Source organism: Oryzias latipes, chromosome 19, assembly GCF_002234675.1.
Source record: "Oryzias latipes chromosome 19, ASM223467v1".
NCBI classification, from domain to species: Eukaryota; Metazoa; Chordata; class Actinopteri; order Beloniformes; family Adrianichthyidae; genus Oryzias; species Oryzias latipes.
The window spans coordinates 25,392,272-25,406,756 of NC_019877.2; the positions used below are offsets into that span (position 1 = coordinate 25,392,272).

General features: G+C 44.6%; 1 protein-coding gene across 5 annotated transcripts in view; it reads left to right on the top strand.

Annotated features, from left to right (window-relative positions):
* The window catches only part of LOC101175306 (NACHT, LRR and PYD domains-containing protein 12), a 43,781-nt gene that overhangs the window by 9,150 nt on the left and 20,146 nt on the right, over positions 1-14,485 (top strand). For 4 of the 5 annotated variants that reach the window (XR_002872090.1, XM_023949379.1, XM_023949377.1 and 1 more), the window contains exons 3-8: positions 7,557-7,670; positions 8,196-8,291; positions 9,234-9,344; positions 9,516-9,694; positions 10,272-12,060; positions 12,268-12,441. Coding sequence is in view for 4 of the 5 variants with exons in the window: in XM_023949379.1 (XP_023805147.1) it covers positions 7,557-7,670; positions 8,196-8,291; positions 9,234-9,344; positions 9,516-9,694; positions 10,272-12,060; positions 12,268-12,441 (2,463 nt within the window). In the remaining variant the exon portion in view is untranslated. The remainder of the gene's footprint in view (positions 1-7,556; positions 7,671-8,195; positions 8,292-9,233; positions 9,345-9,515; positions 9,695-10,271; positions 12,061-12,267; positions 12,442-14,485) is intronic. The other variant, XM_023949378.1, reaches the window with a different exon arrangement.

Below are 14,485 nucleotides of genomic sequence, written 5' to 3' on the forward strand. Positions count from 1 at the left end.
ATTCGGCCGGATTAAGTTTAACAAATTTATTCCCTAACAATATTTCTAAAAAGTAAAAGATAATAAAACAGAATAAAACAGATCGATCTGGGTGTCCAAAACCAAGGCCTGCAATACGCAAGAGGTTACATTCTGAATTCACATGCAGCTTGTCTGGAGACACAGGAAAGTTCCTTGAGTTCAGACTTTTAAGCATGTGGTCAGAACATCCTCCCCCGGGAGCAAGATGGCCGCCGAATCTCCGCCTTTGGTCGCTAGAGATTGGCTGACAGAGGAGCCCGCCTACTTCCTTCAGCCCATCCTTAGAATCACAGCATCTGGTCTCTGGGGGGAAACCTCACAGATAGACACGGTACGGAATCCCCATGGGTGGCAGGAACTGTCACCGCAGGAAGTCGATCCTAGAGCTTTGTTCTTCACACGTGAACGGACGCCTGGAGTGGTTCCCACAGCTGGCGTGTCAGAGATAGTTAATTTATGGCCCATGTCAGACCTACAACCAAATGGCCTTAGAAGATCAAAGACTGTTTTCTCCTGAAGGGATGAGTTCGAAACTCCAGCGTCACAACCTCTTTACATATGCAATGTTCAGGAAGCCCCTTTGAAATTCAAAGGAACCACACACAGTAAACCTGAAGGAAACCTTCAATGAAATAAAGATAAGATAAAAGCCTAGGAGAAATGAGAACCACAAAAAATAAATTCCTTCACTGTAAAATCATTCTCTGTAGCCGTGGTGAAGCAGCAGCAAGGGGTTTCTTTATGATGGACTCCAAGGCCTTGTGGTCTGATTCTACAACGACTTTTCTTCCATAAATTTACTCATGAAAGCGCTTGCTCTGCGGGAAGGACACACAACTGGTGTTATTTCTGCATCAACGTGAATATTGCATTCCCCTGAAAACACTCCTATGCTCTGAAACACATCTTTAATCTCCTCCAAGATGTTTTGCGAATCTGTGTCGATCTTTTCCCTTGTTACTGCCATCACGATTTTAATAAGGTTTAAATCTCTGGAGGCTTTCATTGCCAAAACTGGTGGTGAATTTGTGTCAACAACATTGAAATCCAACATCAGTGATTGGTCCTTGTGTTTACATCTTAATTTGCATGTGCCATCCACATTTAGGGAGTGTCCACCGTAGTCTGTGAGTCTGTGGTTTGCTGGTCGCAACATAACATTATGAAATAAAGTTTGAAAAAGGTTTGCTGCAATTGTGTTAGCTTGTGCCCTAGTACCTACTTTAAATCTAACTTTACGAGATGGTGAGCCAAGCTCCAAATCTGCATAGACTTGTTCATTACTTTGGCCTTCATTTTCAATTGTTATGCAGTCTATGTAAAGTCCTGTCTCTTCATCACTTGACTGATGACTGTTCTTACTTTCTCCCACTGATTGTAACATCTTGTGGCGAGGTTTTGGCTGGAAAGGAATTTTCGATCTGCAGGCCTTTGCAAAGTGATTAAACTTTCTGCACTTTATGCATTGCTTTCCTTTAGCTGGGCACGTGTCTTTTTGGCTGTGTTGCCATGCACACTGGCTGCATATCTTGTAGGCACCTGTCACATCTTTATGCCTTACAGCATTCTGTGGTGTAGCAGATCTGTACTATTTTTTGGAGACTGCATGAAGCGTGTCCTGGTGACTGTGCTCTTTGGTGCTTCCCATTGTCTTTAATTGCTGCTTTGCAAGCTCATGGGATCGTGCTATGTTGACAGCTTTGTCCAAAGTAAGCTCCGCCCCTTGGCTGAGAAGCTTGTCGCGCACAGGAGAGTTTGTGCCAAAAACGATGCGATCACGAACCATTTCATCACTGTTAGGGTAGCCACAGTCCTTAACTAATAACTTCAATTCGGTGACAAACTGCTCAAAAGTCAAAAGTGCTCAAAAGTGTTCACTGCATCTGTTGGTGGAAGTTGTTTATGTCGTATATAGGGTCAGCCTTTGGTGTGTTGTCATAGTACGTCTGTAGCTTTTTAGCTTCATCTCTTGTTAGGTTCCACGTGTTATAAACATCACGTCCTTTTTCTCCAACCCATAATAGTAGATAGCTGCATTTATCTGCCTCATCCTTTTCACGTAGGGGTCCGGTGAACATCAGCTCTGCATGCTGTCGGAACATCCGCCATGCTTCTGAAAGGTTCGAGCAATCCCAGTCCATCCTGGGGATAGGAACGCCGTAGGACTCTTTTTTAGACAGGGTTGACAGAAAATCCGCTATTCTGACACCATGTAATGTTCTTTTTTTAAAGGACTTGACTTTAAATTGAATAAACCACAAAACAGGCCAGGAAACTGTCTCACTGTTTTACTTCCACCATCTTGAATCTCACACCTATTCCACGAATCCCGCAATACTTTACAACAGAACAGGTAGGCACCTTAGTAAATCACAGTGACACCTAGTGGTCGGAATATTACAGTGCGTAGCTGTTTATTGCCCGGGTCTTATTTTTGCCATTGAGCTGGCTTCTCAGGACTTGACCCTCCTGTGTGGACAACCTTGCCTCTCTTTGTCACCATCCAGCTGAATTTCTCGAGCCCAAATGACATCCCAATGTCAGTACTGTAGATCCTGGTGGTGTGGATCAGGGAGTCAATGTCACACTCGTTCTTAGCATATAGCTTGATGTCATCCATGTAGAGGAGGTGACTGATGTTGGCTCCATTTCTGAGTCAGTATCCATAGCCAGTCTTGTTGATTATTTGGCTGAGGGGGTTCAGACCTATGCAGTACAGCAGTGGGGACAGAGCATCACCTTGGTATATCCCACATTTCAAGGATTCAAGGAGTGTTTATTGCCATTTTCAGTGAACAGGGCAGTTTCACAGAATTGCTGTGGTGCTAATGTGCAACATAAAACACTTAAGAATAGAAAAAATTGAACAACAGTAAACAAAATTAAAAAATGACACAATGGTCAGAACAATAAATAGAATAAGCATAATAAAACAGTGCAAACTGAGGATGATCAAGGTGCAGGTAGTTGACTGGGGACTGACTGGACATATAAGTGAAGTTTAAGGGGGGAGGAGTTAAAAGGGGGTTCATGAGTCTGACTGCAGAGGGAAAGAAACTTTTCTTATATCATGAGGTTCTGGTCCTGATGGACCTTAGTCTCCTGCCCGAAGGGAGTGTAGACCAAGTGGACCAGGTCCAGGGTGAGAAGGGTCGGCTGCTATCCGACTTTCACGTCACCGGGTTCTGGAGACGTATAGGTCCTGGACAGACGGAAGGCTGCAGCCAATCGCCTTCTCAGCTGAGTGCACAATACGCTGCAGTCTGTTAATGTCCCTGGTTGTGGCTCCAGCGTACCACACGGTGATGAAGGAGATGATGATGGATTCAATTATGGTCGTGTAGAACTGCACCATCATCTGGGCCGGCAGCATTGCTCTCTTCAACTGCCGCAGGAAGTACATCCTCTGCTGGGCCTTTTTGAGCAGAGAGCTGATGGACGGCTCCCACTTGAGGTCTTGGGTGATGGTGGTGCCGAGGAAATGGACAGAGTCCACTATGTTGATGGAAGAGTCTGTCGGGATGAGGGGGCTGTGACTTTCCTGAAGTCCACTATCATCTCCACTGTCTTCTGGGTGTTCAGCTCCAGGTTGTTGATGCTGCACCACGACACCACCCGGTCCACCTCCCTCCTGTAGGCAGACTCATCATCGTTAGAGATGAGCCCGATGAGGGTGGTGTCATCTGCAAACTTGATCAATTTGACAGAGTCGTAGCTGGAGGTGCAGCGGTTGGTGTACAGGGAGAAGAGCAGAGGAGAAAGTACACAGCCCTGTGGATATCCTGTGCTGATAAATTAGGTGGTGGAGACATTCTTCCGCAGTCGCAAACACTGCCTCTGGTCTATAAGGAAGTCAGTGATCCTACTGCAGGTGGAGTCAGGCACGTTGAGCTGGAGAAGCATTTCCTGGAGCAGAGAGGGGAGGATAGTGTTAAACGCCAGGCTAAAGTCCACAAACAGGATCCTAGCATAGGTACCTGGAGAGTCCGGATGCTGCAGGATGAAGTGGAGGGCCAGGTTGATAGCATCGTCTACAGACCTGTTGGCTCTGTAGGCGAACTTCAGAGGGTTCAGGAGGGGGGAGGCGAAGGACTTGGGGTAGGGGAGGACCAGGCATTCAAATGACTTCATAACTACAGACGTAAGTGCCACAGGCCTGTAGTCGTTAGGACCAGTCATGTGGGGCTTCTTGGGGACAGGGACTATGGTGGACAGCTTGAAGCAGGACGGGACATGGCAGGCCTCCAGGGAGGTGTTAAAAATGTCTGTGAAATGTCAGTTAGCCTGCACAGTGTTTCAGGGTGGCAGGGGAGATGCCATCCGGGCTAGGAGCCTTGTCACAGTCAAGTAAATTCCACCACGCTGCTGACTATTCGCTCCTGTCTCGCTCCTAATCTGGGTCTTACGTCCTACGTCAACTGAGTCCGCCTCACAAACTCTGAAAACCCGCTCTTCACGCAAGCCTCCTCTCCGTCAAGTCACCTGGACTCATTTCCCCACAATATCCGGTTGCCCTTTCAAAATAAAACTCATTTCTTACCTTCCACTTATCAGTCTTCTCCTTCCGGGTTACAGCAACTGGGTTCGTCTCATGTCACAGATCATGACAGAACGATCTGGCCAAAACCCCGACCCAGCTGACCCGGAAGGTCTCCGCCTAGCTGTCAACCAACAGGGAATCATGCTGGTACGCCAAGCCGACGCCCTGTCCCAGATGGCCTCAGCCCAACAAGACCTTTTCCGACGCCTCGACGGTATGACCCAAACCTTACTAGAGTTAAAAGGACAATTCTCAGGGGCCGCAGCTCCAGTCCCTGCTCCATCTTCCGGCAACATTGCTCCTTTCATTTCCGCCTCGAAAAAACTTTCGCCTTCAGCCAGAACCCTGTCACGGTGATGTAGAAAATTGTGGTTTTTTTTACTGCAATGCCAACTGTTATTTCAGCAGGCCCCCAGATACTACCATACGGATCACAGCAAGGTCACCATGATTGTTAATTCACTCCGTGGCAAGGCGTTACAATGGGCCCAAGCCTTCCTAGCGGCCGATTCTATCTCTCACCTACCATTCGAACGCTTCATCCGTGAGTTCAGACTCGTATTCGATCACCCTCGCAAACAGGAATAAGCCACCAGGCGGTTACTAAACCTAAAACAACGTAACCGGTCGGTCTCCGACCACGTCATAGATTTTTGTATCCTGGTGGTGGAGGCAGGATGGACAGACCCGGCGCTGCGAGGTAAATATATTTCAGGAACCTGAAAAACATTGACCATGCAGCCATACAAGAGGATATACAAAAACTCTCTCTGCCATCACCACTCACCTCAGTTAATGAATCTGTTGACCGCTAAAATTCTACACTTCATAACATTCTGCAATCCCATGCACCCCTGAAATCAAAAACTGTCTCTTTCACTAGATCAGCCCCGTGGTACACAGAGGAACTGCGAATTCTTAAAAGACTTGGACGAACCATGGAACGAAGACTCGTAAAAAACAACCTGACAGTACAAAAACAGGCCTATCGAGACCATCAAAAACTCTACTGTAGAGCTCTTACAATAGCCAGGTCAAAGTTCTATTCCCACAAGATCAATAGCAACACTGGAAATTCAAAACAGCTGTTTTCCACCATACACTCTCTGCTTAAGCCCCCCACACTTACCCATAGTGACGCTAGTGTCAGCAGCTGTGATAGATTCATGGATTTTTTTCACCAACAAAATATCTTCCATAAGATCTAACTTCCTACCCACTACTACTATTCCCACCTCATCTGAAAACCCGACTGTACCAACAGTTCCAAGGTCCCTTTCTGAATTCACACCCACTACACAGAAAGAATTTGAGGCCATCTTAAGGACTATGAAATCCTCAACCTGCTCAATTGACCCCCTCCCAACAGCCCTGATCAAAGACAACATTTCAATTATCAGTCCAATTATCACAACTATAATAAACCAATCACTACAAGCCAGTCATGTTCCCCTTGCTCTCAAAACCGCCATCATTAGACCACACTTGAAAAAAAACGGCACTGGACCCTGATAACTTGGCAAACTACAGACCCATTTCCAACCTACCATTCCTGTCCAAGGTTCTTGAAAAAGTTGTCGCTGCTCAGCTCCACCATCATCTCTCAACGCACAGCTTGTATGAAAAATTTCAGTCTGGCTTCCGGCCAGCTCACAGTACAGAGACAGGCCTGGTCCGAGTCATGAATGACCTACTCATAGCTGCGGACCAGGGCTCCCCATCTCTACTCTTCCTTCTTGACCCATCCGCTGCATTTGACACTGTGGATCACGGCATTCTCCTTAACCGTCTTCATACTACTGTTGGACTCTCTGGGAACATACTCAACTGGTTTAAATCATATCTCACAAACAGGACAGAATATGTGGCTCTGGGAACTGCTAAATCTCACACACACACAGTCACCTGCGGAGTTCCTCAAGGCTCTGTTCTTGGACCTTCACTCTTTACCATCTACATATCTCCACTTGGACAAATCTTTCGTAAACACAACATTTCATTCCACTGTTACGCCGACGACACACAATTATATGTAAAAATGAATTCCACTCCCACCCTAACTTTTTCTGCCCTCCAGGCATGTCTCGAGGAGATAGAAGCATGGATGGCTGAAAAGCCGTGGCTTCCAATACTTGGTGGAATGGGAAGGGTATGGACTTGAGGAGCGCTCTTTGGTCTCCCGCTCCCTCATCATCGACCCTTCCCTCATCTCCGACTTTTACCGTGCCCACACGGATCGGTGTCCTGTCTATGTCTGGCGGTTTTCAGATGACTTTTGGGCTGGAAAACTGTGACTCTATCTGGCAACGCTGGCGCGAACTCTCAGTCTGTCATCAGCGAGTTGGTCTCTGCCCTGCGGCACGTCAAGTTCCCGGCAGAAGATCGGAGTGTTTATTGAAGCCGCCCCGCGTGTCTCCTCCTGCTATCAGCTCTGCAGGTCTCTCCCGATAAATACGAGCTCATTACGAAGCTGGTTTTTTACGTGGCTCGCGCTTTGTGCGGAGCCAGCAGTGCCTTTGAAATGCCATGAAAAATGAACAAACTAAAATAAAATTTATTTATTAGAAAATACTCATTATTTACCAAAGTCACAGGGAGCCACAACAGATGGATGAAAGAGCCACATGTGGCTCCGGAGCCATGGGTTGCCGACCCCTGTTTTAGAGCATAGGTGTCAAACTCTAGGCCTCAGGGGCTAGTGTACTGCTTATTTTTTAACCAACCTGCCATTGAAGCTCCTTTTTGGCTGAACACACCTGATCCAGGTAATCAACAGCAGATGAGGCAAGATTTCTGAAAAACCAGCAGGTCGGCCCTTGACGCCTGGAGTTTGATACCCCTCCTTTAGAGGTTCCTCGGATTCCTTATTCTTTGTCGTTTTTATATTTTTCTGGTCTTTTAGCCTTGTTTCTTGGTTGTTTAAAAAGAAAAAAGTCTGAGTTTTTCTTCCTTCGGTTTCTTGAACAAATTTTTTAAGACATCTCTGTGTTTACAGACGTCAGCTGCTAAGACAGCAAGGTCAGTCTGCAGGTCCCAGCTGTGAGTCGGTAAAGAGCGACTTCTCCAAAGATCTGCCTATAAACTTCAGAGAAGCCCCTGGACCTTCAGAGTAAGTCTCTCAGATTTGACTCTTGATAGATTAATAAAAAAATTATGTTAATTGTTAGTCAAATGGTTTTGTTTACAAGCTTTGATCCACAACAGAATGGGCCACTTGATGCCAGTCTGAATATAGACCAAACGCAAGATTTGAGACTTGGTCCAGAACAAATTAAGCTGACTCAATGCAGAACAAAGTCATTTTCCACTCTGAGTATATCCTTAAACATTTAAACTTGTAATCCAAATTTTTTTTTTTTTTTACAAAAAAAAAACTGCAACAAAACCAACAGACGAACATGCAAAGAACCTGCAATAACTGAATTACAGTACATGTTCTACTTTGTATGAGAACAGCTTAGAGATGTGGAGGTTTTGATTCTGTTTCTTCAGAAGTTCCAGGGATTCCTTGGTCTTTGTAGTTTTGATGTTTTTCTGGTCTTTTAGCCTTGTTTCTTTAAAAAAAAAAAGTCTGAGTTTTTCTTCCTTCGGTTCTTGAACAAATTTTTTGAAAAAGACCTCTCTGTGTTTACAGATGTCAGCAGTCTGCAGGACCCAGCTGTGAGTCAGTAAAGAGTGACTTCTCCAAAGACCTGCCTATAAACTTCAGAGAAGCCCCTGGACCCTCAGAGTAAGTCTTTCAGATTTGACTCTTGATAGATGAATAAAGAAATTATGTATATTGATTCTGGTTGTGTAAACTAAGGCTGTATTCAGACTAGTCACATTTGGTTTGCTTAAAGTGAACCAGAGTTCGTTTCTTCCGATAATCCAAAACAATTTTTCAGTCTGAATGCACCCAAGCGGACCCTGGTCCTGGACCAGGAACCGCTCTCAGCCATACCAAAGTAATAAGTACAAAGTGTAGTTCCCGACATTCCCATAAAGTTCCAATAAGTTAACTGTCCCGATGAGGATTGTAAAGCATGCGTCTTTATCTTGTTGTTTTTGACAGAAAAAAAATGACAGAAAAGATCTTTCGTCACATGGTTTTGTTTACAAGCTTTGGTCCACAACAGAATGGTCCGAAGCTGACTCAATCCGGAACAAAGGACTTTTCCAGTCTGAGTACATCGTAAAACATTTAAGATTGTAATCCAAACTGGGTTTTTTTCAACATAAAAAGCTTCAACAAAACCAACAGATGAATATGCAAAGAACCTGCAACACCTGAATTACAACACGTCTTACTTTGTATGAATACAGCTTAGATATGTGGAGGTTTTGATTCTGTTTCTTTTAGAGCATAGGTGTCAAACTCCAGGCCTCAGGGGCCAGTGTACTGCTTATTTTTTAACCAACCTGCCATTGAAGCTCCGTGTTGGCTGAACACACCTGATCCAGGTAATCAACAGCAGATAAGGCAGGATTTCTGAAAAACCAGTAAGTCGGCCCTTAACACCTGGAGTTTGATACCCCTCCTTTAGAGGTTCCTCGGATTCCTTGTTCTTTGTCGTTTTTATGTTTATCTGGTCTGTTAGCCTTGTTTCTTGGTTGTTTAAAAAAAGAAAGTCTGAGTTTTTCTTCCTTTGGTTCTTGAACACATTTTTTTAAGACATCTCTGTGTCTACAGATACCTGCAGCTAAGACAGCGAGGTCAGTCTACAGGTGAGTCGGTAAAGAGCGACTTCTCCAAAGACCTGCCTATAAACTTCAGAGAAGCCCCTGGACACGTTCTGTCACAGTAAGACTTTTTGATGTTGACCAACAGTTAGGACATCTGATCTTCAACAACAACAACTGTTCCTTGTTCTTAACATGTTCATCTTCATTTGTCTGAGCCAGAGTTCATGGTTAGCTTTCTACCTAATGACTAATAATTTTTCTGCCAATCATTTATCCTTGGTGTCCACAGAAGAAAGGAGGAGGAGAGGCTGCCCGGCTGTGATCTGTGCCAGGATGTCCTGGAGGATCCAGTTTCAATCAGCTGTGAGCATCGGTTCTGCAGGCAGTGCATCACCTCATCCTGGGGCCAATATTCACCTTCTTCTGGACTTTTATCCTGTCCCCAGTGTGGGGAAAGATCCAAAAACAGTGAGTCAGAACTAAAGAGTTCGACGTGAGACTTAGTGTTGTCATGGTTTGGGTTTCTTTGTATTGGTTTTTGCTTTCCATTTTGGTCACTGTCATGTTAGATTTATGTTTCCTGTTTTATTTTGAAGGGTTTCCTGTTTTTTCATGTTTTTGAGTTTTACTTCCTTGGTCCCAATCTACCCTGATCATGTTCACCTGTGTCTTGTCTGTTTTGTCTGTATATAAGTCTTGTCTCTGCCTTCCTCTTGTGCCGGTCCATTAATGTCTTTAATATCTCTAATGTCTCTCATGTAATGTCTGTAACGTCTCTTCCCTGTCTGTCTTCTGCCATATTTTCAAGTTTTGCCCACAGTGAGTTTAGTTTTGTTTTCCTGCTCTGCAGCGTCTTATGTTAGTGATTAAACCCCTAGCCCTGGAACCTGTTCCTCCGTCTCTGCATTTTGGGTCCTTCATGCTCCCCAGCCCTTCCAAACTTGCAAATGTCTACCCGCTGATGGACTTGTTTATGAAAAATGACCTTCTACAGATGTTGGGTTGAAGGACTTTTCTTCTGCTCTGTTCTTTTCTTGTGTTTCAGCAGATGCTAGTCTCCCGGAGCTTTTAGATGAACATCAGATTAGTCTGAGGAGGAGATTTGAACAGGTGGTTGAAGGAACAGAAGAAGGAGAAAGAAGATCACTTCTCAACAGGATTTATACAGAGCTGTACATCACAGAGGGACTGAGAGAGGAGGTTCACACCGAACATGAAGTGAGTCAGCTGGAGACAGCCTACAAAACCAGCAGGCTTCATGATGCTCCAATCAAAAACAAAGACATTCTCAAAGCCTTACCAGGCGAACATGGATCCATCAGAGTGGTTCTAACGAGTGGTGTGGCTGGAGCTGGAAAAAGCTTCTCAGTGCAGAAGTTCACTCTGGACTGGGCTGAAGGCTCAGAGAACCAAGACATCCATGCTGTGGTTCCTCTGTCATTCAGGGAGGTGAACTTGATCAGAGATGAGCAGCACAGTATTCTCTCATTGATTCAGCTGTTCCATCCAACACTCCAGAAGATCCCAGCAGAACAGCTGTCTGTCTGGAAACTTCTGTTCATCTTTGATGGTCTTGATGAAAGCAGACTTTCTCTAGAATTCAATAACAGTGAGGTGGTGTCTGATGTTACACAGAAGTCCCCAGTCAGTGTTCTATTGACAAACCTCATCCAGGGGAATCTGCTTCCCTTAGCTCAGGTCTGGATCACATCAAGACCTGCAGCAGCCAATCAGATTCCTCCTTCATGTGTGAACAGGCTGACAGAAGTACGAGGCTTTAATGATGCTCAGAAGGAGGAGTACTTTAGAAGGAGGTTCCCTGATGAAAACATGTCCAACAGAATCAACTCTCACATCAGGAACTCCAGGAGCCTCTACATTATGTGTGAAGTTCCAGTCTTCTGCTGGATCACTGCTGTGGTACTGGAGCACATTTTGACAACAGAGCAGATAGGAGAGCTGCCCACCACCCTGACTGACATGTACTCGCACTTCCTGATAGTCCAAACAAAGAGGAAGAAGAACAAGTACCAGCAGGAACATGAGAAGGGTCCACAGGAGCTCATAGAGGGTGACAATGAAGTTCTTCTGAAGCTGGGAAAGCTGGCCTTTGACAATCTGGAGAAAGGAAACATCATGTTCTATCAAGAAGACCTGGAGCAGTGTGGTCTGGATGTCACAGAGGCATCTGTGTACTCTGGAGTTTGTACTGAGATCTTCAGAAGAGAGTGTGAGATCTTCCAAAAACCAGTCTACAGCTTTGTCCATCTGAGCGTTCAGGAATTCCTGGCTGCAGTCTACATGTTCCACTGTTATGTCAAAAGGAACAAGGAGGTGATAGAAGGATTCATGAAATATGACGTGAACAGCCTAGCTCTAGACGAGTTTTTGAGCAGAGTCATGGAGAAATCTCTGCAGAGCAGAACCGGACACCTGGACCTTTTTGTACGCTTCCTCCATGGCCTCTCTATGGATTCCAACCAGAAAATCTTAGGAAGCCTTCTGGGTCGCACAAGCAAGAACCAAAAAAATGTTCAGGCAGTCATCCAGAGGATGAAAAAGATCAGTGTTAAAATGTCTCCCGACAGAGGCATCAACATCTTTCACTGTCTGATGGAGATGAAGGATCGTTTAGTTCATCAGGAGATCCAACAATTTCTGAAGTCAGAGAACCAATCAGAAAAGAAACTTTCAGATATCCACTGCTCAGCTCTGGCATACATGCTGCAGATGTCGGAGGAAGTTCTGGATGAATTGGACCTGAACAGATACAACGCAACGCCAGATGGTCGTCGAAGACTTATCCCAGCTGTGAGGAACTGCAGGAAAGCCTGGTAAGGCTCACGAGAATTATAATCAAGAGTCAAGTAAAAAGTAGTTTTTTTGTTTTTTAAGCGGCTGACCCAAAGTTTCTGACTACAGTGTTGAGTAAGCATAGTTGTGGTCTAGATTTTGTCCAGTTTAACATAAAACATGGACCAAATCTTGCTTGTTACCCTGTTATTGTTTGAGTTTTTAATTTGAATTCTTGTTCATGATAGGCTCTCTGGCTGTGGACTCTCAGAGACTCACGTGGAAGTTGTGGCCTCAGCTCTGAAGTCCAACCTGGGGCATCTGACTGAACTGGACCTGAGTAAAAACAAAGTTAAGGATATGGGGATGGAGGCACTGTCTGCTGGACTGGAGAGATCAAACTGCAAACTGGAGACTTTGAGGTCAGAACAAAGGAGGAATTTGTTTAATTCTTTTTTCTAGTAAAAAATATTTCATTAAAGTTCTTTTAAAATATTAAAATATGTTATACCATGGTCCGGGTGAATACTCGATTCTGATTGGCTGCTGGGTGTGCATTAAAACCTGATAACCGCACGGTGAAAAAAGAAATTCCGGTCACCTAGCTTAAATGTTTTGTATCACTGCGCCGGCTTCTTTAAAACAACCTTTTGCTTCATCATTTGGACAAAAACAAGCGGTAAGAGGTGAACTTTCTCTCTGAACTGATGCTTTATTCAACCCATCAGAAAGATCAGCATATATATATCGCCAAATCTTGACTGCAGCGGTGGTGCTGCGCGACGCAGACTATTTGTTACGTAACAAATAGTCTGCTTTTTGTGAGAAAAGGGATCCAAATCGGAAAAAAAACAAGAATGAAGGACTGAAAACTGGTTAATATGTATTGATTTTGTAAGTGACCATGGTATAAACATGTTAATGGCTGACGAAGTGTGCGTTATTACTTTTTAACGCACTTTGCTTCGCGTTGGATAGTTCAGGCTTCCACGGCGTGCGTTAAAAAGTAATATTGCACACTTCGTCGGCCATTAACCCTTACTTATAGAATAGACTACCTTGCAGAATACCATCGGTATCTTGTGACTATGTGGAGGGCGAACTTATGTGTTTGGACTGTAAGTTAATCATCTTTTCTGAAGCTTTGTTATATAAAACTTTAATCACACCTGCCCTTCGGGTGGATATAGGCCATCTGTGGGTGAAAAATTGGCAAATCTGTACGTAGGACTCTTGTGGCCCACAGGAAATATCAGGAGCATAGTCCACTAAACCACTCAGTCAATTTTTTTTTTCTACGGGCATACTGGGGGCAACAGGTTATAGTGAGCACTTAGACAACACAAGAGTAAGTCAGGGGGAAGTAGGTGAGATGCAGGCGTGTTCTATGAATTTTTATTTTCAACCGTCTCAACCCTGTGCAGTGCTCAAGGAGACCGTTAGTTGCTGTTTAAGTGATAAGTATGTGCTCCTTGCATGCAGCCTAACTGTTAGAAGTTAGAAAATTAGACCATCAGACAGTATTTTGTGTGAGGCATTTATGAATCACATGCACATCCCATGACTGCAGCATGTGTGCGCAATCAATAAGGGGGCACCACTCGCCCCTCACTAATGACCAGAGTGTGGCGCAAAGGCGCAGTCTGACACCATCACTCATATGTGTAACTTACATTGTCCTTGCAAATACTTCACAATACACTTACCACACTCATAACAATGGTACATTCCATCTCCATGACATCCTTTGAGGTGGCTGTACATGTTATGCTTTTCTGGCTTTGTTTTTTTCTCATTTTCTTTTCTCTGGTTTCTGTGCGGGATGGCTGTGGCTACACCCATTCTCCTGGTGATCCCTGGAGCAGTCACAGCTGCCTGCACTTTGTTAATCAGTTTTGACTTCATTTAAGGAAGTCTCTCTGACCCCTTAGTGTCTGCTAGCCCTTGTGCTATCTTAGATGACCCCACCCTTACATTGACGTGTTCTCCCTACCATGACAAAGGTGGATAAAGGTGGAAAGATTTCATGTAATCCACGGACACCAGTGAGGATCACAAATCATTGAAGAAAAAAAGGTTCAGAGCACTGTCTAGTGGGTCTAGATGACCCAACTCCCAACGTTAAAGTGCCTTGGATAGCACAAGGGTTACTTGTGTGAGGTTTCTAGGTGCATGTGACCAAGGCATTAACTGCAAATGTGAAGTTGCACTCTCCCCCCAAGACCAACAAATCTAGGGCTCTTTGGCTTTCTCAAGATCTCATTGATGCTGGTCCATTCTCTGCTAGTTTCTAAAGAATTCACCTCCATACTGCACTGCTCCAGGATCTTTCTGCTGCATGTTACGCTCCAAATGGTGTCTGCACTAACTGGATCTTGATTTTTGTGGTTGCCCTGCTGTTTTGATTTGATTTGAAATGGTTTATTTCAAGCAATCAAATTAGAATACGCAAAAGCAATACAATCA